The 26,662-nt window shown below is 33.9% G+C and overlaps 1 protein-coding gene, 1 long non-coding RNA gene and 1 pseudogene across 3 annotated transcripts; 1 reads left to right on the plus strand and 2 right to left on the minus strand.

Moving 5' to 3' along the window:
- Positions 1–659: 659 nt before the first annotated feature.
- LOC122294556 lies at positions 660–6,823 on the minus strand (annotated as a pseudogene).
- Positions 6,824–8,027: 1,204 nt separating this feature from the next.
- Positions 8,028–14,765, minus strand: LOC122293227 (hippocampus abundant transcript-like protein 1). Of its 2 annotated transcripts, none has more exons than XM_043101746.1 (14): positions 14,391–14,765; positions 12,214–12,325; positions 11,505–11,617; positions 11,306–11,428; positions 11,036–11,208; positions 10,807–10,882; positions 9,890–9,976; positions 9,671–9,751; positions 9,496–9,528; positions 8,956–9,009; positions 8,786–8,827; positions 8,512–8,590; positions 8,361–8,431; positions 8,028–8,272 (listed from the first exon to the last, which is right to left on the minus strand). In XM_043101746.1, exons 1-14 carry the CDS (start codon positions 14,574–14,576, stop codon positions 8,168–8,170), a joined length of 1,335 nt encoding a protein of 444 aa, XP_042957680.1. In that variant the 5' UTR covers positions 14,577–14,765; the 3' UTR covers positions 8,028–8,167. The 2 variants fall into 2 exon arrangements, with proteins under 2 accessions (XP_042957680.1, XP_042957681.1); XM_043101747.1 differs by lacking the exon at positions 14,391–14,765 and adding an exon at positions 12,533–12,928.
- Positions 14,766–20,661: 5,896 nt separating this feature from the next.
- LOC122295141 lies at positions 20,662–22,964 on the plus strand. The gene is made up of 3 exons (XR_006237864.1): positions 20,662–21,020; positions 22,381–22,489; positions 22,707–22,964. It is a non-coding gene; the product is annotated as an uncharacterized LOC122295141 (long non-coding RNA).
- Positions 22,965–26,662: the final 3,698 nt, after the last annotated feature.

Here is a 26,662-nt window from a genome sequence, read left to right on the forward strand (position 1 = left end):
TCCAATACAGGAAATCTAATTTTGGATTTCGCATCTAACCTCGTCCCTTTGAACGTATATTCATAGCTAAACAAATACAATGAAAAATTTCCAGAGAATGAAACCTGGCTCAATCACCAGAGATACACACACTTCTTACGAGGCAACAATAGGCAAGAGATTTACCAAGTGGGAGAGGGAGAGATGCTCGATCTTGAGAAGAGAAATCAACGCCCTACTCGTGAGTGGCGCCAACTGGCGGCAGTGAGGTCGAAATGGGCGACAACTGTCGGCAGCGAGTGGACATCGAAGGGAGCCGACGCAAGGAAACCACCGTTGATGATCGAGTTTGTATGAGAGTAGTCGAAGGTGAGGCGAAATCGCAAGTTGGGGCTCAGCTCGTATATGGTTTCCCAACAAGCAATACACTGACCGTGTGAAGGGCTTTTGATTAATGGCCACTACTCTAATTAATTCCCGCTCAACTTTTAACATGACAGAAATGTCATCGTTGAAGGCCACTTATAGGCACGGCTTATGAGTCGCCGCACGGAATCTCGTGACAATAAACATTATTTATTTTGTTGTTGCCTTTTTGTGGCATAAGCCGTCTATTTCCCACTAGCGGTTGTCATGGGAACGAAAATCGTGGCTAAATAACATATTTCTTGTAGTGTGAATTGAAACTGATAAATGCTCCCATAATGGGAAACTTTTATATTGCGTTTGAAGTTATTATGGGAGATTATTTAAACCCAGAAAGGCATACTTCAACATGAAAAAAAAATATTCAAAATGAAGAATGTATGCTCTGTAAATTAATAAGAGGTCTTTTGCATCTTGAATTACTCCCCAAAAAGGTGGACAACTAAAGTATATATCTTTTACGAGCAAAGAATCCATAAGTCAAGTCCAAGCTGCAACATACCGGTAATAAATAGTATTTGCTTTGTTTTTACCGGGGCTGTTTGACTTGCTTCTGAAGAATCTGTGCACGCCTGATCCATAGAGCTCTGTAAATTTCCTGCAAAATAAACCTTGTTTACTACTCTACAATGGAAAGATCTAGCAGTGGCGGCCAACTAATTTAAGATGAAATCTGAATTACAAATCTCTCTCTCTCTCTCTCTCTCTCTCTCTCTCTCTCTCTCTCTCTCTCTCTCTCTCTCTCTCTCTCTCTCTCTCTCTCTCTCTCTATTTTTATTTTTTTTAAATCTATAGGTAATGTTGGAAATTTATCCCTTTCTTCCTCCTTTCGTAGTCTCCAACGTCACTCCATACCAGACCGCATAGGTCAAATATTCCGACAAACCATGTCCAAAATAGAACTACCCAATTCCAAGTATAGACCCCTTGAGAATGTCTATAAAAAAGAGATTCACAGCATTAAAGAACAAACAGGTAATAGAATAGATGCTCTGTACCTAACAAAATCAATGCAGCAATAATCACTCCAACATAACAAAGGCATTTTTAATGCTTCGTTGAGGATATAATGGACTTGCGGGCCTGGCCGCATAGCGGTATCCCAACGGGATATGGTGTATGCCATCGCAACCATGACCCATCGATGTCTGCTCGATTTACATTTCGACTTTGCTGTTTAAGTACATGATTTTCGTCTTCATCAGCAAATCAAGCCTTCTTTGACGAAGCACTTGTTACATTGGACTAATTTTTATGACAATAAAGAAATGAATTTCAAATTCAAGGCTTCATTCTTATCAACCTTGAGTTTTACGGGATATTAGAGATAAAGATAAAATCAAATCAAACTCAAGTTAAGATTTGATTTTATTATTATATCTATCTCTAAGTAATTTTCCTATCAAATAAATATTTTAACCACAAAAAGATTATACAAAAATAAACTTATAAGTTCACATGATTTGATGTGGTACAACATGATTAGATTGTAAAGTTACTTTTATTGTAAAATATATCTAACAGATCATATGAAACCACATTAGTTTGCGAGTTTACTTTATGTAATATTTTTGTGGCCATAACACTTCTCTTCCCATAAATATGGACTTATGCCTTATTCAATTATTCATATTAAGAAGATGTAGTCCTCAAAGTTTCCTCTCTCACATTATCTATTCACGTTTTCTTCTAATTTTCTATTTAGTGTTTAGGGTTTGCCATATGGGGGGCTTGGATGATGAGAAAAAATGAACAAGAAATTGGCCAAGTTTTGTATGAAAGAAGGTATACGAACTAGAGTTCGTGCTATTGTTTATCAAACTTTTCATCACCCAGCTCAAACTGAACGTGGTGTAATTGAACTAGTCATTGAGTGTGCAAGTACAACGTACTTTTTTTTTTAAAAAGTGAGTAAATATATAACCCACATAAAAAAATTATCTTTTAATAGTGAATCTCACTCTTTTTCAAAAAGAGTGTAGGGTGCTTGTGCAGCTCATCACTATCTTTGGCATTACTCTCCAAATAAATAGTTTTGGTAGCATTCGTAATCTAACAATTTATTTCTAACACATGCATGAGATAGAGAGAATTGTCCATCCCAAGGCTAAGGAAACTACCAACAAGGATGGTTTAACTCCCCGACAATTGTTTACAAAGAACTATAAGAACATGATGGAAAAGGTAGAGAAATGGATGAAGGACACAATATCGTCAGGTACAGTGGTGGGTGCTCTGATAGTTACCATTATGTTGGGTGTAACTTTTGTGAATCTAGGTGGTAACAACCAAACTACAGGCTTTTCAATATTCTTAAAGAAAAAAATAATGTTTATGCTCTTTATAATATCGGATGAATTGTTACTTTTTTTTGTCTCGACTTCGATCTTGATGTTTTTGAGAATCCTCACATCACGTTATGCAGAAGAAGATTTTCTTGAGTATTTGCCCAAGCAAATGATTATAGGTCTTTTGACCATTTTTTGTCTATTACGACCATGATGATAACCTTTTCCAATGCTCTTTTAATCATCCTACATGAGCAATTCTAGATTGCAATTCCTCTCATTTGTTTGGCTAGTGTTCCGGTTACCTTCTTTGTATGGATTCAGTTCCCAATTCTTAAAGACATGATCATTTCAACTTATAGACCAGGTATCTTCGACAAGAAAATGAAAAGTAAATTAATATAATTGATTCACTGTGTAATTATGGTGCTTCCATGCACAATAGGAGATCATCATTTGTATTTGTTGCATGAATTATTGGCATATCAGCCAAAACTGAAGATTTGTTCCCTTTTGTTGGACCGATAACGGATGGATTTTCAACAGGTTTATCTTGCATATATTGTGATTAATTGTGTTCCACCTATATATTATCATTCATCAATAATTAATTATCCAACTATTGTGATATTTAAATGTTTTTATATACATTGATCATGTACCATTCAATAATTTTTAGAAACAAGAAAATACGGAGTAACTAAGGCCTTGGATGATGGAAATCCTTGCATCAATTTCAATGTCAAAAAGAAATTGTTCGATGCATTTTGTAATTACTAGTTTCATGTGGATGTGGCTGAGAGACAGAGAGAGAGAGATGCTGCATTCCGTAATATGCACCACTGGTGCTTCACTTTAAAGAACATTTTGAGCTGGTAAAAAAGATCTATGGCAGGTACAATATACAAAATTTAGGTGGCTGGTTTGCAGGATAGTCCAACACTGTGAGGGCCATAAGCCTTAAAACTTTTAAGGGCAGTCTGTGTCTCAGTCTCTATCTGTGGGATTATTCCTATCTTGGACGGCTGTATCTTGGTGGATTGGTCTTGGCAACATCAACAACTATCATCCAGCCATTAATGATCTCCAAGGAAGAGCAACCAAAAGTAAGGCAGCCTTTCTATTATTGAGAGTTTTTTAATTGTTTTGTCTACAATTCTGAACCAAAACTGAAGTAAAACCAACCCATTTATCTATGAGTATTAAACACGAGAAATACAAGCAGGAAGATTCATATGAAAAAAAATATGTATGTGTGTGTGTATATATATATATATATATAGGAAAAGAGGAAGGGGCTGGGGAAGATGCCAGTGAACTAACCTTGCCATTCATCTCTTTGAGTGCTGTACTAGCAGCTTCATCTGTAGTGTACTCTAGGAACGCATAACCTTTGGACCTTTTAGAAATTTTGTCCATTATAATTTTTACTGTTGAGAAAGCATTACACCAGTATCATGAGCATACCGATTCTAAGAAATTGAAATGCTGCATTTTATGAGCACAAAATTGCAACCTACCTTCAACAAGCTCGCCAAAGCCTTCAAATGCTGTTCGTAAGGTTTTCTCAAATGTATAGAATGACAGGCCTGTTTATTGAAAGAGATCTCAAACTGTTGTGGTACAAGAAAAGAGGGAGATATGAAGTTACTGGTACATAAGAAATTTTTTTATCTCATGAATATAAACTTATAAATGCTTCCATAATGGAAAACCTTATTGTGTTTGAAGTTAATTTGAGAGATTTAAGTCAATTTAAACTAAAAGAGGCATACTTCAACAAAAAAATATTAAAAAAGAAGCACGTATGCTAGGTAAATTAATAAGAGATCTTTTGCACCTTGAATTACTCCCAAAAAGGTGGACAGCTAAAGTTTCACTTTTACAAGTAAAGAATCCATAAGTCAAGTTTAAGCTGCAGCATACCGGTAATAAATAGTTTCTTTGTTTTTATGGGGGCTATTTGACTTGCTTCTGAAGAATCTGCCTGATCCATAAAACTCTGTAAATTTCCTGGAAAACAAACCTTACTCTGTAAATTTCCTGGAAAACAAGCCTTGTTTACTTTAGTGGTCAACTTTAGATAAAATCTGAATTACAAATTATTCCTTTTTCTTATCTATAGATAATGGTGGAATTACAAATTATTCATTGCAAATTGGCTTCTTATTAATAAAAATAAAGATTTATGACTACAATAGCTTATAAAACAAATAAATGGTATATAATCTTGGTTATTAAATAACCAATTGCAAAGTTTCCACTGAGATAAGATGAGTAATGTCATCTTCCACTTCAAAAGTGGAATCCTCTCTCCAAAGGGATTAAATCATACTTAAGCAATCTATCAAAACCATGATAAATTATCAATCCATGAATACTCTAGCACCCAGTAACATGGCAATAATTAAGTTATTATTTTCAGCGTCAGCTTCCCTTGCAAAGACATTGAGCATCTGCCTTTTTCAATGCATCTCCAAGACTTCTAGCTGCTTAGCTAGACAAATACCGGATTGGAAACACTCACCTCTTTCTTACCCCAACACCATATATCTTTCAAATCTGGCTATTTTTTGTATTTAAATTATTTAGTATATCTCAAAGATCAAGATATCACCATATACAATTACGCTCAAGTCGATAAGTGAAGTTCAAAGCTAGAAAAGGCAGAGGATATGATACCTGCATTGAAATTACAATCAAAAATAGATATTATATGGAAGTGGACTGTATTTTTACTACACAAAGGAACAAACCTCCATAATCTTCATTCTCTGATACAAAGTTTTTATCTGGCCGAACAGATACTACACTGGGTACACCTGAACATTTGGAAGCATTTGTCCTCAACCAACGAAATGCATCAAAATGGAAATTGTGGTAAAAAATTAAATTAAATGAAAATACTAACGAGCTAGTTCCCTTGCACTTTCATCATCAAGCTACAACAGAACCCAAAGTTTGACCGCCAAGAAACGTGATATATACACATTTGAGCATCCTTCTCGCTACAAAATTACCATTCCATTTTCAGGGTTAAGAAAAACAAAGTGATCAAAGGAAGAATATCAAATTGATGCTCTGTTCGAAAAGTTACAACCAAATGGAACAGGAAAAAAAAAATCTTGTTTTCTTACTTCCCCAACACCTTGGTCAGTGCTTGAGCGTAATAATCAACCATTTGTGCCTTCGTAACAACTCAAACCCCCGGCTTGTCCATCCGAACAAGCCAGTGATTGGTATTCGCCACAGGAAACAACCGAGTACTTCCTGTTAGTGAGCTGTATGTCTTTTTAACAGCACTATCATCCGGGTCGGGCCTAACCGATAAAACCTCAGGTAGACCTACAGGACATTCGCCGCACATAAGTAGCAATGAAAACGTCTTTCACAACTTCTCCCCAAACATAAAATCTGAAGGACCAATATGGTGCAGAATTGAAGCACAACCAGATGATTCATTCTGCTGCAAACTAGAATGATATCAAAGAAAGGAAAAAGAACAGAAACTTACGGACGAGCTCGCGGGAAGTATCTTCGTCAATGTCACAGCAAAAACCGAAAGGGGAATCACAAGATGCATGATATATACACTCTGAGCATCCTTCTCACTGCTCAAACCACAACCAAAGCATAATTCAGACCCAACGCAAAAAATTTTAAAAATTTTATCTGAAAATTAAAACGAAACTTCCCCCACCTGCCCAATACTCTTGCTAAGGTATTAACGTAATAGTCAATAACTTCTGGTTTGGAATTGACCCCTTGTTGAGGAGCTTCCATGAGCACCATCCAGTGGTGGTTGTCACTGGAAGTCAGAAATGTCTTTGTAGTTGAAGTTAAAGTCGCACTTGGTGTGTAAGAGAAACATATAAAAGAAATGAAAGAAGAAGAAAAAGAGAGATGAAGGTGGTTTCTTTTGTTCGGCGGATTGCAAAATTTGATGTTTACAGTGATATTTTGGGGTTTGCTGTTGTGGGCTTTTCTTGGGAATATATGCGGTGTTATGGTTGCGGCTGAGGGGGAGAGAACTTCCATGGCCGTTTTTATGGTTTAATGGTAAAGCTATCAGATTTTCTGCCTTTTTATCTCTGCAGACTCTGCCCGTCTTACTGATATTTCTAGGCGCTCGAAACTTGTCGGGTAAATGGCGAACCGGCGGTGTTCGAATCCTTCAAATTCGGGTAGGTTGGCTTCGGGTGGGTTCATATCGGGTTCAACCAATTATTTACTATTTACTATCATTTTCTTTTTTGTAATTTTAATTATATTCTTTAAAAAAATAATTTAGAAACATGGAAAATAATTTAATTCATGTCCCTCTTTAACATTCAAAATTTCAAATCGATTCATATCACAATTTTTTATCCATCTTAACTTCTTAAGATTAAATCAATTCTTACCGAGATGATAAATTGTCTTACAATATTCAAATTAATGAGTTAAATGAAAAGTGCATATTTGGTGGTAGTATTTTAAATTGAGTAAATAATTTGAAGAATAAAAAAAGATATTGTTTTTCCTAAATCTAAAACATGACAGAATTAATAATTATAAGTGTCCTGTTTTTCTTTTTCCTTTTTTTTTTTCCTCATATTGTTAGAGTTATTTCACATTAGTATTGGAATAGACTGGTGGTCAATTTTTAAATATGAGGAAAAAATCACCTCTTGAGCTAGCTTCTGAAATTGAGAGAAGCCCAAGACCACCCAACATTGGTATCAAAGTCAAAGTTTACCAACGATCTACAGGAAAAACGAATTATTGTTGCTTTCGACACAAGCCCCGATGTGTAAGAAAGAAATTGTTGGAATTGTTCCGCATCAGTTGTGGAAGGGGCTGATGGTCAGTTTTTTAGTGTAAAGAAAAGTCTCACCTCTTGAGCTAGTTTTGGTGATTGAGAAAGGCCCAAGACCACCCAACACATACCATATAAAATCAATATTTGTCTCAAAAGCTTAAACTAATAGAAAGAAGTAGATTTTATTATTTATTTTATATCTTAACACTCCCCCTTATATATAGGTCAGACTCTTCCTCAATGGGTGGTCCAATACGTGAAATATTTAATTAGATGAGATAAAGTGAAGAGTCAAGATTCGAACTCTGGACCTCTATTCTGATACCATATGAAATCACCAATTATCCCAAAACCTTAAATTTACAAGAAGATGTAGATTTTATTATTTATTTTATATTTTATTAACACCCTCTTACTTCATCTTAAAAAAAAAAAAAAAAAAAGCTAGAAAAAGCTTTTATTTTTATTTTTACAGCATTTCTTGATTTCTATCAAGAAAAGTGAACATGTGAAGGAAAGTAGTAGGGAGAGACTTTCTTAAGAAAATTGCATACTGAAAACTTGGTTGCGCTACCATAATTGCAACATCAATCTACTCAAGGATGCTGAATATTTACATTATCCGCCAAGAAAAATATTTACAAACTACTTGAGACCTACAATCAATGGATCATCAACGATCACCTAGAAGTGGAGCTTCAATGTCATCCGCCGACTCCGAACCACAGTTTGAGGCTTCATCGGGTTTAAGCAAGCAAGCATAACATAAAGCAATAACCTGAGGAAATTAAAAGGTTGGTTTAGTTGAGAGAGAAAGAGAGAGAGAGAGAGAGAGAGAGAGTAGATATGGGGGAGTAGATGTTCACCATGCATATGGATGCACATACAAGGCTGAAACCTTTGCAGTTGAATGGGGCACTCTTAGATAGGAACCATGCTGAGACGGAAATTCAACTGGTTAGCAAAACATGAGATGATCAAAACATTAACATAGCTACTTTGACTTGGTCCACTCACAAGTTAATGGGCTCATTACAAGTGGTGATAACAAACTAGCTATTGATTCCACACCAGCAATAAATCCTTGTGCTTTTCCCTGTAAAGACAATAGAGGACGCAAAGCAATGTGACACTCTTTAGACAAGACAGATAGCACTACTCCTTCTGTTACAAGTATTCAGTAGCCTATCCCAATTTATGAAAGATGCTTTTTGGTGGAAATACTAATTAATGGGAAATATACCCATATATATGGACTGCAAGGTAATAGGATCATAGGTATGTTTCAAACCTGATTGGTTGAACTTGATGCTTTGGAAATGATAGCATAAGTCTGCATATTAAGATTTTGATGAGCATAATGGAATTACTGTTAGAATTGAATAGTGAATTGAAAAAAAAAAACGACATCAAATATTTTTTCAAGTACTTTTATGAAAATAATTGACTTTCAATACTTACAGCAGGTCGTACAAGGACAACAACAACTTTGAATGAGGCACTCAGGTATGGCACCTGCATTGTGGCAGTGCTGCATTATTGCTACTAGATAGTGAAATGTATCCAGAATTGAAATTCATGAACCAAACTGAGAAGTTATATCTTTTGCTGTCTCTGCCATAATGGAAACGTTGACTGACTCAATCTCATAAAGGACACATGGAACTTTAAAAGAAAGATGAATATCACTGATGATTGTTCTGACCGTTGAATCTTTGTAAAAAAGAAACAACCTGTTTTGCTGCATGCACATGAAACTCTAAGAGCATAGAAGGTTTTCAAAATATATTCAAACTTAAATTGTACCAAAACTTAATATTTTCATGGCTAACATTATGTGTCAATAAACTATACATCATGCATGGAAATGTATATACACACACACTTATACGTCCAAAATCATTGAGACTAAAATACTGCCTGCTAACCAACTTAGCTTTTTCATAGAAAATTTGCCTTCAGGATAGAACTAAATAACAAATTCATTAAGTTCGTACATACCCATGCTGCCCAAGCAAGGCCGTCAAATAATGCCTGCACCGCAAAAATCACCATTAGTGTTTCTTTTTTCTTTTTTCTTTGTTTTTTTTTTGGGGGGGGGGGGGGGGGGGGGGGGGGTGGGTGTGTGGTATTTGAGTAGGGCGGATTAAAAAAAAAGCATCAGAAGGTGACTTACATAAGTTATTGAAGCAAGTAAACCCATGCACAATATCACCTTCTCTCCAACCAATGGATTGATTACAGGAAGCACCAGCATCTGGAAGCAAACCACAAAACCGAATAGTTTTTATCACACAAGCTGAGGATTTAGAGAAAAACCTGGCACAAGCCAAAAACATACAATACTTCAAAAAGGGAAACAAATGGAAAATATAAGCTCCATAGCAGACTGTACCTGAGACACAATCGAACCAATTCCAACCATCATCAGAATTTCAGAAAATTGATTCTTTTCAAAACCAAAAGCAGCCTTCAGATAGTACTGCACAGTTATTTGCATCACAGTCAAATCATTGAGTCAAAAAGAAATCAGGAATTGTTTCACAAATTATCATTATTCAATTGCAAGGATTGGTTGGAATGTACAACTACACTTATGAGCAGATTAAAGGACTATCTTGTGCTATAACATAAATTTGGAAAGCCTTTTGCTAGGTATTCCATCCAAAGTCTGGAACTTTCACAGCTTCTCTTTTTCTGAGCAAGTTCCCCCGCAGATGTCCTCCTGTGTTTTAGTGGGTTCAGGACATGTGTGGTTGATTTGGTCCCATACCATTGCTACCATATGTTATGATTCCTCTGATTCAATCCCCCCACCTGACTTCTTCATGATCTTCTGCTTTTTCTCCAAGTCTCACCTGATTTCTCCTCCTATTCCTTTCTCATTTTGTTTCTTCCCAAAATCTTCCCATATTCTCATATGTCAGGAACATGTTCTCAAACAAATCCTACTACAAGGTATGCTATGCCGTTCTATGGGTATTTCCCTTTCCATATTTCTCCATTTGTCTTTTCTTTTTTTGCTTTTGGGTCTAGTGCATTACATATGCCAACTGCTGGTATTGGCCAGTCAGATCTTAGCCAAATACAGGTTCCAAGAAACAAAAACAAATATAACAATAAACCTTCTGCTTTTACTAGGTTTTTCCAGGTAATTTTATCTTAAGACTCTTTCTGAAATGACCTCGTGAGCAAATCTGAGTTCCACGGAACTTCACTCTGAATGGGTGTCAATTTCAGTGATATTAACAATGATTCAAATAATGTCATTCAGAGTTGACTTCAGAGCTAATAGCCTAATAGGAAACATACCATTAAGACACCAGTAATGCCAGACATTCCCAATTCATAGAAGAAGGAAACAAGAGAAATGCCCCTGAGTGTTTGACTGTAACAGAAAAATGAAGCTATTACGGCCAAAGACAATGTCTGTTATATTGTTATGTGACATAAAAAAGACTGCCTACTAGATTCCAGAAATCAAATGCAAATAAAGCAGGGTGAGAACATCTTAAGCTGTCTCAGGCAAAGACAGAATTACCTGCTTATAACTATTGTGGCTGCATCTCTCATTGATTTGAATCGTTTATGGAAAATATTAATTGTCTTTGTAAAGCAAGATGAATCTTGATCCCTTTTGGGAGCCAGTTTAACTGTCTCAACCAGAAAGAGTTGCATATAAACTGGACAAAATATCAAGAGAGCTATTGAAACCTGAAACAAAAGGATTAATTGGTAAACTGATTAACAAAAGAAAATGATTGCAAAATAAGATCTTATGGTTAATACTGATGTTAAGGCACCAACATACCGGGAAAATGTATTTTTCAGGAAGAAAACGTGCCAGTAGATTTCCTAATACATGTGAAGCAGAGCAAAGACCTGTAATCCAACTAAAAGCTGCAGCCCTCTTACTGTCATCGACAACATCTGCCTACCAAAGGAAGGGAAAATGTTACCCCAATATTCCCCCCATTCATGATTTTCAGTCACTGAAGAGCAATTCTCACCGCATAAGCAACAGCAATGCAGAAAATACTCCCTTGACTTAGAATATACGAAATTGTACGAAGCACATAGTAAGCATATACAAATTCCTTAGACTGATTCCAGGCAAGTAATGCTGAAACAAGAACATAGTAAAATCAAATAAGTGAACTCCCATAATGATATTGACAGTATAGATAATGATTTAATGGTAGCATCGAAAATAACCCTGTATAGGCCTTGCTCACAAACCGATAGGTAAATTTATAAGCTCAAATCCCTGCATCTCTCATTCTACAATAAAAATCAACTGTCTCCCTAAAACTTGATAATTGATTCTAAATCTAATCATAGCAAACTAGATATAGATATCAAAAGGGTTCATCTTATCAAGCACATTTTCCATACACCCAGAAACACCTCAGCAATTTCACCCATGTCTAGAAATTGGAGTATGGCATGCCATGCGATCACTCTGTTTGAAAACTTCAAAGTTCACTCACACAATTATCAATATTATGGAGAACATGACCAGATTGTTGTCATTGAAGTGGGCCAAAATTTAAACACCAAAAACATCTTCAAAAGAAGAGAACCACCATGACTTGGAAACAAACTAATTAACATACATACTGGAAGTTTCTTACAGGCTATTACCAGTTTAAAATAGTTGTTAAACAGCTTTGTATTTTTAAAATGCCAGGCCATGAAAAATATTCACTAGAAACGTACCAAAGGGAAATATGGAAGTAGATATGGTAAGAAGGAGCACTGGTTTCCGCCCATGCTCATCTGCAAGCTGGCCTAGAAGTGGAAGTATCACCATCTTGAAAATTCCAACAATCTGCCAAAAAAGTATGTTTCCAACATTAATTTATAGAAATATATATATATATATATATATATATATATATATATATTTATATATATGAAAGGAATCTTCTGTTATACATCTACATGATTTTTTCAAACAAAAAGCAGGCAAAACTCCATATTAAATATAATAACAAATCCAATTTAAAACAAAACACCCCTTTAAAGAAATAATTACACGTTATGGTAACCATGTAGCCTGTGATAAAGCTGTGCAATTGTAAATACAGTTCAGAACAAAACACTGGTTGAAAGACCAGCTGCCCCCTCCAGTCTCCAGAGAGTATAAAAAACCACAATATATAAAGAACAAACCAACATGATTTAGCACAAGACAGAAAAGAGGAAGCTATCCAATTTCGCTAGGTGAGCCTGGCAACTTTACCTTTCTAATATATTGGTACAGTATACAGTACAGAACTTGGTCACATTGGGGTACAATTTAATTCTTGCCTCATATTTCATAACTTCACTAGGTCACCTACTTTAAAGATGAAGTAGAAATAAACTTCACGCCAGGCAACATATAAACTTCACTTTCAAGGGACAAGAATTAGTAATTGCTAAAATCAATTCAATTTTTATTAAAAAAAAATTTCGAAACAAGGAACAATATGTATGCATAATCTACCAATTAATATTTTGTAAGATATTAAGACATAATAAATCCTGATCAATTACCTATCATTATCCTTGTATATCGATCAAATACATAGTAAAAAGTGAAATACAAAAAGAACAGCCATAGTTATCCGAGATAGATATGGTTTGTCAATAAACACCAAGTTCTTAGAAATGAGACATTTTTCCAAGTATATAACATAGATCAGGAATTTTTGAAATTTCATGACACAAGGCTTGATTAAATTGACATGTTAATAGGATAGATTACTCTAAACTAACATGCTTTAAATTAATCGGTCCTCTTGTACCAGTCCAACCGTTTTATTGGATAAATGTGTGACTTATTTATATAGACAAAGCCAGGAGAATCATTCTGCACACTTGCTCATAAAGCACAAGGATAATATGGTAATGTTTTGGCATTTTACGTAAAGTTAGCATTATAATCCATTGGCGTTGATTCAGGACACTACGCTTTAATTCTTTAAAAATTTATCTAAAGTAAAAGCAAAAGTTGATATTGACAGTTTGGAGAAGATATGAATGAACGTATAAATCACTTCAATTCCTTAAAATATCAGAGAGAATAAAGAGGCCCGAATTGTCACTAAATTTTTTTTTATTATTCTTTTTGAATTTTTTTTCTTTCATTTTTTTATATTTTTAAATATATTTTTTAAAAAAATTCCCAACATCACTGAAAAATAATTTCTTAATTACTAAATAAATAAAAACTTTCCAAACACTTTTTTGGTTAGGAATTCGGACCCAAAGTATTTCTCGAGAATAAATGGCCACGATCATGATGACATGATTTATTCAGGAATATTATTGTGAAACATGAGGGAACCTTGTTCTTATCTTTTCTTTTCTCGTCGAGCCTTTTTTTTAGGGGAATGTTTGGCAGCCGTGAAAATGCAGGAAAATTAAGAGAGAAGATTCTGTAATGAAAACTAACAAATGCTCCCAAATCCTTTGTACTTTTAAAGAGGATTTAGAAAGAAAGGAAGAAATCCAGAATTATGACAGCAGAACACGATCAATCCTCGAATTATTAAACTAGAACATCAGGGAACCAATTGGGTTCTAGAAAATGCAGAAAAGACAAAACAAAAGGAAGTCCGCGTATATCCAATGGAAACAGGGTAAGCCAAAATTGCCTTGGTTAAGTAGAACTTCCCTGTTCTTAACCAAAACTCATTGTTTGCAACTAGACTTCAGGAAGAACCAAACAAAAATTTCAACCGTGTTTTGACTGTCAATAATTTCTTAATAATTTTCCTGAAACGACCAAACCAGGTTGACAAGAAAACGCCAAGTTCAACAAACTCATCTATTTGATATTCCCCAAAACCAACAAAAGACCGAAAACAAAGTCAGAGACAGAGACAGACAGAGGGATATTATGTTACCGTTTGCTGAAGACCGTTAATATAAATAGCTTGGGTGCAGGTCGACTCATCCGGACAAAGGGCGCGAGTAACAACATCAACAAGAACCGAAACAGTCATTTCCTCAGCAACCCAATGAATGCAGAGTGGCATTAGCAAGTGAAGCATGGGCCTAATCTCCCCGACACCAGTCTTCTTCCACGCCATGTGATCACTACCACCACCTTGTCGTTTTGCAAATAATTTAAGCTTGACCAAGGTCGCTTAGAACAGATATATATATATATTACAGAGGGTGGAAAGTGAGGTGGAAGGAGAGTAATGAAGAAGGGAAGGTGGAGGGTGCTGGAAGACTGGAAAACTGGTAAGTGAGAATATTGGAATAGAATGTTTGGTGACGGTGGTGGCACCAAGTGGGTTATGTAGGTGGAAAAGGACTGGGAACTCTGTGGCAGTCCGAGGCATGAGTTCGGGAGTGCACGTGGTGGCGTGTGGCATGTGCTTGTTTGCTTGTGGACGCTTCCCATTCGCTCGTGTATTCCTTCACTGTCTCCATCCGACCTTCATCCCTTCCCTACGAATTTTCTTCCATTTTATACTGGAGAAAATATATTTAAATTAAGTAATTACTGTATAATCGTTTTAAAAAGGTAAATAAAATATAAGATTTATATAAAAAAAAAAATTAATTTTTTATTAATAAATTTTATTTTTTTTAAAATCATTATACGAAACTTATGTATTTTATAATTATATGTAGAATTATTTTTTATACCAAAGAAGTCCCGCTAAGTATTTTATAAAATGAATTGAGATGCGATAGAAAAGGTAATAATAGTATTTTATGAGTTTTATTTAGATGAATTAATTTATTTTAAATTAAGATAGATTTAATTTTTTAATTTAAAATCTATAAAATAAATTGAGATAAATTTAATTTTTTAATAAAAAATTAAAAAATAATAAATTTTATTTGAAATAAGTTAAATTAATTTAACAATCAAACAAGAACTGCTTGACGGCTGTTTATGTACAATATCTCACATTAAAAAATATATATAAAATAAATAATAACATTTTGTAAAGAATAGTGCAACTTATCTGTATTTGGTATGTCATATGAAGAATAATCAAATATGCTACCAATTGGCAAGACATACTAGATGCATTCTTATGTAAACTGCACACAATTCTTTTTTCAAAATAAAGTTTACCATAAAAAATGATTTGAGAAATATTATTTAAAAGTCTTTAAACTACATATCATTCACATTGTATAATTTAATTTATAAAATTTTAAAATTAAAGCCACGTAATGATTTATAATGTAAATGACTTTCAACAGAATTATTAAAATAAAAAATAGTTTAGATAAAAAGAGGAAGCCAAGGGTAAGTGGCAATTTTTCCTTTCTAAAATGTTGGTACAGAACTTGATCACATGGGTGTACGAAATTATGAATTACTGCCCACCTCATATTTCATAACTTTAATGGTACACCTTTTATGTTAAAAGATAAAAAGCAACATTTAATTATGAAAAATGATATTTGTAGTTATAGTTGTCCAAGTGTTGTATAGTCTTTTTTAAAAAAGTGAATTAATATAAAACTCACATGAAAAAAAAAAAAGAAACTCACTTTTTAATCGTGGTATCTACTCTTTTTCAAAGTGATTGTACAGTATTTACACATTCTATAATTATATATAGCATTACTCATTTATTATTCCCACTGTCGGGTTTCCACGTTAAAAAGAGGACAGATTCACTCCCAATTGGGCAACATTTATATAAACTTCACTACCAAGGAACAACTAGATGCTAGTCATTTTTTTTTTAGGGAATTTCAAATTCAAGACCTCCATCTGAAATTGTGACAATCAGACTATAGGCTTTTGGCATAACAACTAGTCATTCCAAAATCAAACTCAATTACTTTTTTAGGTACAAGGTCAATGAGAAATCTCTATGCACAAACAACCAATTTAATGTTGTATCATCTTTACCCATCGATTTCCAGTTCTTATATATTTTCACAAAAATCTAATAAACAAATATCTCAAAATTAGAAAAAAAAAATCTCCCAAGGTTTAAATAATATTAGATATAAATCTAGGGCATCTAATGATTTTGATAAAAGAAGTAGGATCAATTCTAAAAAAATAAATTTTTAAAAATAATTTTTACAGCTCTAAAATATAGTCCGTTTGAAAAAAAGTAAGACACACCCATAACTCACATGAAAGAAAATTCATTTTTTTTTAAAAAAATTTACGCAAATTTGTACGTCATGATAAGATTATATATAATATTATTCATTTTAAAATGAATTATATATATATTTTCCAAATAGCTTGCACTCAAAAATCTTACTCTTTCCGAATCATTTTCCTTTAGGAGTGTGCAAATAATAGCACTCATTTTGTTACGTCCCATACGGTTTATATAGGGATGGCATTTATACGGTCAAAGACAGGAATCATTTAGCTCATAAATTATATTATATGACTACGATGTTTCGACGGGCTGTCACTATATATAACTCTCAACAGTTTATATTCTTTCAATACATTAATTTCAAGTTGTGCGTAATTTTCTTAAAGTTGACATTATCCATCAATACTATTAAACAAATATCCTTTAAATTTTTAATATTTTAAAGTAGAAGCGAAAGTTGATATTGATAAGACAAAGTAGAAACAAAAACCGTTATCTATGTCGTATAACTTGTAAACCTACTTGGTCGATTCGAATAGCTCCCCTAATGGACCACTTTTATGTTAAAAGATGAAAGCGACATTATTCCCACTGTCGGGTTTCCACAAATTCAAAAGAGGAAATATTCGCTACCAATTGGGCAACATGTATATAAACTTCACTTCCAAGCGGGAACAACTAGTCATTCCTAAAATCAAACTCAACTGCTTTTTTAGGTACAAGGTCAATGAGAATTAATCTCTACGCACAAACAACCAATTTAATGATGTATCATCATATCATGTTTACCCATCGATTTCCAAAGATATAGATCTAAGGCATCTAATGCTTTTGATAAAAGAAATAGGATCAATTCTAAAAAAGTAAATTTTTAAAAATAATTTGTATAGTTCTAGCTAAGTACAGTCCATTTAAAAAAAAAAAAAAATGAAACACATGACCCATGACTTACATGAAAGAAAATTCATTTTTTAAAAAAATACTTACGCGAATTTGTACATTGTGATAAGATTACGTACATATAATATTATTCATTTTAAAATGAATTATGTATATATTTTTTCACATTGGACTAAAAAATCTTACACTTTCCTAACATTTTCCTTGAGGAGCGTGCAAATATCAGCACTCATTTTGTCACAGCCCATACGGTTTATATAGGATGGCCGAAGTGATTTATTTATACGGCCGAAGATAGGATAATGATTCTACACACTCTATCATAAATTATATTATATGACTATGATGTTTCGACGGGCTGTCACTATATATAACTCTCAACAGTTTATATTCTTTTAATATATTAATTTCAAGTTGTGCGTCATTTTCTTAGTGTTGATATTATCCATCCACACCATTCTATTCAATACAATTACCCTTTAAATTTTTAATATCTTAAAGTAGAAGCAAAAGTTGATATTGATAGCCTTGATAAGAAATCAACTAAAAACAACTTCAATTCCTTAAAATATCAAGGGAAATCACTGCAAAACTACCATATGTTGTAGTGAAAGAATCTTGGAACAAATATTCGGTAACATTTTTTTTTAAGCTATTTGCTGTATAAGTATTGTAAACTCTATTTAAAAATGAATAGCATCCATTATTATAACAATTAATTTTTTCATGTAGATCTAATCACATTTATTTAACTTTTTTAGAAGGAATATGGTGGAAATGCACATGTTAACACTGTTTAAGTCATGTTGTTAATATTTATTACTTATTTAATATTTCTCAAAATATTTATTCAGACAATAATAAATATTGTAGAGTAAACTTTATATTTATCTCTCCACGAGTTAAAACTCTCAAGTTTATATTTATCTCTCCACGAGTGGTACTTAAACTCTCAAGTGAGAGCCAATCATATTTTTTCTTTTTGGATTGAACGTTTAGAGTCAATCTTCTAGACAGAGAATAAACATTGGAGAGGTTTGGGGTCAAAACTAACCAACAAAACGTCAAATGCCTAATAGACCAAAAGGTGGGAACTCTTCTAGAGCAAAAATGGGTATCCAAGCTAATGACTACGATTTTGTTGTGGAATACAAAAAGGAGGTAGGAATAGGGTTGTTGATGCCCTCTGAAAATGGTTGGAAGAAAAGAGTACCCTTATGTTGATCACGTTTCCAACAGTGGGCTGGATAAAGGATTTGAAGGCAACCTATGCCACTAATCAACAAGTGCAAATTCTTATATCCCTCCTTCAAGAAGACACGCCGAGTAGTGACTATGCATTAAGGGCTGGCTTACTTATGTATAAAAACAAGTTGTTTACTCCTAGTACAAAGATTTTAAAAGCATGCTACTACAGTTAGCACATAGCAATTCTTGGAGAGGTCATTCTGGGTATGAAAAGACTATACATAGGGTTATGAGGGATTTCTATTGGCCAGGACAAAAAAATGATGTAAAGAGATTTATTAGGATTTGTGGCCTATGTTAAAGGGTTAAGGCCCCTAACACTCACCCAAGTAGATTACTACAATCACTCCCCATACCGTCTCAATCTTGGACCCACATAACTATAGATTTTGTGGAAGACCTACCCAATTTAAAAGGGTTTAGCAGCCTTTGGGTAGTGGTTGACAAATAAACCAAATACAATCACTTCTGCCCTCTCAAGCACCTTTACTCAGCCTAGGATGTGGCTAATCTCTTCCTTAGGAATATCTTGAAGCTACACAAGCTACCTCAATCAATAATGTCTGACAAAGACAGCACCTTCATCAGCCATTTTTTGCAAGAGTTTTTCCTTCTCCAAAGAGTTTAGATGTCACTCAGTATAGCTTACCACTTCCAAACAGATGGTCAAACAGAGGTTGTAAACAAGACTCTAGAGAACTATCTATGTTGCTTCACAATGGATAAACCAAGTGATTGGTCCTTATGAATACCATTGACCGAGTGGTGGTACAACTCCACCCCACACATGTCAAATAAATCACCCCATTTGAGGCTGTCTATGGATATCTACATTACATGCTACTAGATTATGAACAAGAACAACTAAATTGGAAGTAGTGAAAGCCATCCTATATTCCCAAGACTAGATCTCCAAATTGCTCCAACACAACTTAATGCACAGAACCATATGAGAAAGTACTTTGACTTGATAATGAAATATCACAAAGTTATAGAAGGGGACTGGATTTACTTGAGGCTCCAAACATATTTCCCTCTCAATCCTGGACTCCGACATCATTTGATGAGTCCTTCGACAAAGCCCAAACCCTAGAATTTTTTTTTTATTTGTTTTAATAATCGGCAACAAATAAAATAAGAATTTAGAAATTCATATTAAGGCATGGATATTAGTTTGATAGGATGTATTATTATTTTTTTTTTTATCTAAAAAAGTAAGAATTTACCACGTTGACATTGGAATTGACCAATTAGATGGTATTTCCACGTTTGATATTTAAGTCACATGAATTATGTGTTCTATACACGGACTTAAGAATAAAATAATTCATAAAAATATAACAATCAAAATAAAAATAGAAACTTATATTTTGTGAAAAATATATAATAAGAAAGAAATAATTTGAAGGATTTGGCATTCCGTTCATAGTCTCGTAGAAGGATTGTAAATTGGTCGACGGAAGATGATTTTTCATAATCTTGACTTTAAAATATTTTTAAAAGGCAGTAACTTTTCCGTTGAAAATGATTTGTTCTTATTTTTAGAATTAAGAGTTAAATAGAAGAGTTTTGCTATTTATCATTTTAACACTATATATTATATATTTTTTTAATTTTTTTATATTAAATATGTAGTATATGAATGATGAGTAGAAAAATTTAATTAGTTTAAAAAAAATTAGGGGCGCAGTGTGTGAGGTGATGAATTAAAATTTTCAAAAATTTTCAGACAAGCGGTAACCGCTGATCGCCAACTTTGCCATTCAAATAACTTGTATTTACCCATGAACTCTTCAGCGGCTGAATAATAAAGCTAATTACCGTGCCTTTAAATTTATAATTTGAATTTTAAACAAAATCCTAAAAACAGCCGTTTATGATCTTCCAATAGTAAAAGAACACAATAGAACATACGGCCGAATGTACTCCCCCCTTTCCCCTCCCCGACATTCACGCACGCATATATGATATGTATACGCCTGTATATATATTTACTATTCCTCACAAACAACTAGCCGTTCGGGGATAGAGAGAGAGTTTTGCTTTATTGTGGTTCACACTTCAACGGAGAGCATGGTGGTTTTCACGGCGATCAAGAAGCATTCGATGATCCAAACTGTCAGCATTGCAATAAATCTATTACTGGTCTGATTCATATTCTTCGCTGAAGGGATATTTCGTTGATTCGGCTAAGAGATTCACAATTAGACCCGATTTCAAATATGGCCTTGCTCTCTTCTGGACGGTTGCTTGATTGAGAAGACAAAAGGTCCTAACCTCCCTCATGTAAAGTCTTTTGAACACCAAATCTCCTTAATTTCATTATTTTTATCATTGATTTTTTAGTTCATTCTTATCTTTATTTATTACATATTTAGTCTTATAGCTTGAAAGACGTCAACAGTAATGGCTGTGAAGGAGACCTTAAGGTCGACCTCCTTTTCCCGGTACATTACATTATTCTTGGTGGATGAGATATATTAGTGCTCAGGGTGATCATCGTAGGCATGTCCTGTATCCTCTAGTTTCTAGTATCTTCTTTAACTTTGAGTCGTTTGAATTTAAATCATTTTTTTTTTTAACCAATCAATCTATCAATGTTAACGCTTGTCGTGGAGCATGTTGAATTGGATGGGGTGGGGACTGTTGTTACTCTAGTTCAGAACCGTGCCATGGAGGGCTCTGGAATCGGGGTTTTACTCTACTTATGCTTCTTGTCGAAATTCTTGATGAGTTTTATCGCTCTCCCTTTTTCCTATCGTTCTTATAACATCTAATAAGCTATCTTCGACTATGATGAACTTCTTACTTTGTGTTGCAAACACTCTTCTTGAGTTAGGTTCTGCATCATATATGTGAAGATAAGTTTGAATGAACATAATCATTGGTTGATAGGTTTGGGTCTGCTTGTGCAAAGTCCACATAAATTGATTAGTATGCATCATATCAAACCAACTCCTCAAATAAACACCTAGTTTTAGTAATTGTGCATGACCTCATCTGATAGGATAAATCTATATGCTTGAGTATTTATATAGGGTTCCTCATGAGACAACCCACCCTGGAATTGTCCTCTTAAGTTGGAAAGGATGGGGGCTTATGGTCTTTTAACGCTAAATATTCTGCGTGTTCAAGTGTGTCAATTGCAAGTGTATTTGCTGTAAGCCTACTCTGGTTGAAACCATATAAGACGCTTAATTTTTGTAAGATGATTGCCTACTTTTTTTAAGGGCCTCGTTAATAATCTCAGTGAACTTTGTTTAGGTTATGTAGTCTTGCAAAAATGCAATACTGTTAAAACTATTTCCATTTTCTATAAATAAATTCATATGTGAATCATGTTAGAGATGGCTTGACGGGTAATTGGTGATTACAAGTGTTCTAATCCTTTAATCATTGTTGTTAAACCATTTTTCCAATGTCTTTCAGCGGTGAATACTTGTGGATGATCTTTTGCACATCATAATATGTTGTACTTACTTCATTCTTCTTTTTAAATGAGATAAGAAAGGCTAGAAAGGCAGCCTAGTTGGAGCCTTTTCTGTCTATAGAAGATAATTAGGTACATACCATGCTGGTACTAGAGTGAGATTTAGGAAAGCTCCCACTAACATTTGGATCATTTTTTGTATGAGATTATTTGCAGCTCTCAACCCTCCTACATGGTGCTTCATATCTATGACGACTACATTATGATAATTACTGTGCTATCAAGGCATCAACAAGTATCCTCATTAGAAGTCATTTTGTCTCTTGTGAGTCAGCTGTCATTAACCATTAGACTTATTTTTATTTGTTTTTCTTTCTATAGTTTTAAAGATCAACAGCTTTGTCATTTTTCTTAGTTGTTTCATTCTCGTGTTATATGACTCTATCCTTTATGAACTATTGGTTGATCGGTTTTCATTTTGTGTACGGAATCATAGTCATACAGCGCTAGTATCTCACCTTCAAAGTTCTGTGGTTGTGTAGGTTCTGGCTGATAGTATCTATTTCCCACGTCGGTGTGTGATAGGATAGCAAGACACAGGTTCTGACATTAATGTGGCAGTGAAGTTTGTAAAGATTGATGATAAAAGGTAAGTTTTACGTTTATATTTTGGATTCAAGTCAGCTGGAATATTCAGGATTTTGTTATCTACGTTTTGTTCTTTGAAACATGTATTTACCATGCATATATGAGGTTCTTTTTTTTATTCCTTTCTCACTTGCAGTTAATTTTTAAGGCATGTTATATTGCTATATGATAGCTCCTTAAAATTGCATTTGCATATAGTTCTCTTTTAATTGCCAATTCACTGAAAATCATGATCTCAAGAAAGAAAGTTTTTCTAATTTATTTGTGGTTTTTTCTTTCAGTTGCGATTTTGAAGCGTTTAAGGTTTTTTTGATGAAGAGAAATATTCAATGCCGCAAATTTATTTTTGTATTTTTGGTTTTCATGCCCTCTAACTACTCCTTGTTATCAACTTCTTGCGCTAGTAGTAGTATTATTTTTGTTCGTTATTGATTAATTTTATTATTTAGTAGTATTATTATTTGATGTTGATTAATTTATTGGAAAAACAAGAGTTGTACATGAGGTCTAAGGCATCTACAACCTCGAGTGGATAGGCTTAGTGGCTAGCCTTCAACTTAGATTCAAAGCAGGTAGACGCTCTCTAGGTCTCTAGATGACATTTTGTACTCATCATTTTCTTTTATAAAATACTATTTACAAGTTGCAGCCCTTCATAAATGAAGACATTTTATTTTCATGCTAAGATGAAAGGATGCAAACAAGTTGTTTTGGGTATTTTAATTTCTATTTTCTAATTGAAATTATAATCATCTTTTAGACAGTAAAGATAAATAGTTTGACGGTAGATTTTAGGACTCGTGTTGTTCTTTCATTTTTCATATGATGAGATATATTCTATGATGATCAAGGGTAATCACACATTGCATACTAGCATCTTTGAACAACTTTATTATTACAAGACAATTGTCATATTCTGCCCCAGAAATAAGCAGGTATATTATGGTATAAGCTTTATGTCTTTTGAGTTTATTGTCTTGAACTTTGAATTATATATTGTTTTGATAGCGATGAACATCAAACTTTGTCCTTCATTAATCATAAATTTTCCACAAGTTGTAAAATTTGTGGTTCTCTAGGTTTGTCTAATACTGTAGGTTTCCATATTTGTTTGCAGTTTTAACAACGTAGTAAAGAACTTCGAAAAGATTTTCTACAAAAGGTTCATGCTATGTTTATGTAGTTTAAACATATTTAGCTTCTTGATGTTTATCTATTTTGTGTTTTTTGTGAGATATTATTTATACAATGCATATTATGAAATTTTTTTCTTATAGTCAATTACTTCTAAAAATAATATAACAACAAAATATTTTCTTATATTTTTTTATTACTAATTTCTCCTCTCTTTCACTCATCCTATGATTCTTCCTCATCGTCCTCTTCCTCTCTTCCTCCTCCTTATATCTTCATCATCGTCCTCCTCATTTCTTTCTCCTATCTTCCTCACCGTCCTCCTCCTCCTGCCTTCATCCTCTTCCTCCTATCTTCCCAATCATCATCTTCCTTGCTTCCTTCTCCTTGTCTTCTCTTCCTCATCGTCCTCCTCCTCTCTTTCTCCTATTCTCTTCCTTTTCTTCACTCTTCATCCTACTCCTCATTTATTCCTCATCGTCCTACTCTACTCTTCCTTCTCATTTTCTCATATTCTCTTCTCCTCCTAACTTCCTCTTATCTTCCTTATCGTCATGTAACACCCCGTTCCCGTAGGATAGAGACGTTACTAACCAACATGATAAAATGCCCGGTAAAGAGACTCATTACTCTGAAATACCTCATTTATTGGAATAGACTTAAAAGAAAGAAAATAAATAGTCTTGAAAACTGAAACTGAATAAAGCAAAAGTGAGCTAGTCTTAAACAAAACTAGTTATTGAAAAGACATAAAGGAAACTTAATCCTTGTGTAAAAGACACTTATTCATCTCTAAGTCCATATACTAAATCTACTCCTGGCCATCCAGCTCTGCATCATCATAATCACCATCTGTGGCAATCAACATAGAAGAAAACAAAAAGACAAACAACAAAATGAGTCGAATACTCAGTAAATAATACATCATACCGTAAATACTATCTAGCTTAGCATAAATTTGATTTTTAAAGCCTTATCATAACTTCCATATAACATTTATGGATTAACATGAACGGAAACATTCATAAGCATGGCAAACTTGAAACGTGAATGCATGAGTAACTTGTTTATCTTGAATTATACATATTTCATGGTGAACCACGCTTGAGTCCATGGCACCACATAACTTGTCATGTAGTGAAACACGCTTGAGTCCGTGTTTCACTTAACTTGCATAACATGAAGTGAAACACGCTTGAGTCCGTGTTTCACTTATCTTGCTTGACGTGGAGTGAAACACGCTTGAGTCCGTGTTTCACTTATCTTGCTTGACATGGAGTGAAACACGCTTGGGTCCGTGTTTCACTTATCTTTGCTTGACATGGAGTAAAACACGCTTGGGTCCGTGTTTCACTTATCTTTGCTTGACATGGAGTAAAACACGCTTGGGTCCGTGTTTCACTTATCTTTGCTTGACATGGAGTGAAACATGCTTGGGTCCATGTTCACTTAACTTGCATGACATGGAGTGAAACACGCTTGAGTCCGTGTTCCACTTAACTTGTGATAACCACGCTTGAGTCCGTGGTACCTTCTTAGCATAACTATGGTAAACACGCTTGGGTCCGTGTTACCTTAAAATGCTTATCTTTCTTAATGCATGATAATTTTCTTGGACTTCATAGACTTTTCTAGCATGGCATATTCTTGTACATGGCATGGCATAACATGATATATTCTTGTACATGGTATAGCATAGCATGACATGGCCTAACATGATTTAATCATTTTATGACATTTCATGGCATGCATGATCTCAAAACTACATGAATATGGCATACATGATCTGGCTATTCATTACATGGCATGCTTGACTTAAGTTATTGCATGAACAATACATGGCATACATGGTCTAAGCACTACATGAATGAAGCATGCATGATTTGGCTATTTTAATTCATAGAATACCTATCTTAATTTATTATATGATAATATCATGGCTTCCATGTGATGTTAGTAACATTCAATCCATCAATCAACGATCCATAAAGGTTCAACATATATATAGGCTTACTTTCATGTAAATCATCATAATTCATAGAAGTTCATGAAAGCGATCTAACCTTGACTTGGCTTTTAGCGCAACGTAGATAACCATCAAAACCATAACATATTATCATACCCAATTATAATATTTACATTACACATACATTTATATGACCATATTATTTACCTCTTAGCGCTGCTTCCGAATACTCACGTCGTAGCTCGTGACCTATACGAGGCACTAGACGTTACTAATCTTTCTAGAAAACGTGTCGTAGCAATCTAATTATTTAAAATCTTACCATAGAGGTAATATAATGAATATTCAAATATAAAAAGATTACCTAAAATAATATTATTCCAAAGCTCATATGATAATCTTAATGATTTTATAAAACTTAGTTAAAGGTCAATTGAAATATTAGCTAAGATAACAAGCTGAAACAATATAAAAGAATTCTTTAAAATATGCTTAAAAGCCCTTCAATATATTGTATAAAAGAATGAGTCTGAGACTAATACATTTATTTAAGTGAAACTTTGGTCTGATTTAAGTTTCAGCCCAGCCCCAAGTACAGAAAACATTTAAGGTTACTAGAACAGTTTCTGTAAATACAACCAGCCCAATAAAAATAATCAGGCCCACAAGAAATCAACTCACTTATCAATTAAAACAAGTTTCTGAAATATACTAGAATCAAGCCCAATTTAAAACAAAAGTCCATATTAA

This window comes from Carya illinoinensis, chromosome 14 (genome assembly GCF_018687715.1).
Source record: "Carya illinoinensis cultivar Pawnee chromosome 14, C.illinoinensisPawnee_v1, whole genome shotgun sequence".
Lineage (NCBI taxonomy): Eukaryota > Viridiplantae > Streptophyta > Magnoliopsida > Fagales > Juglandaceae > Carya > Carya illinoinensis.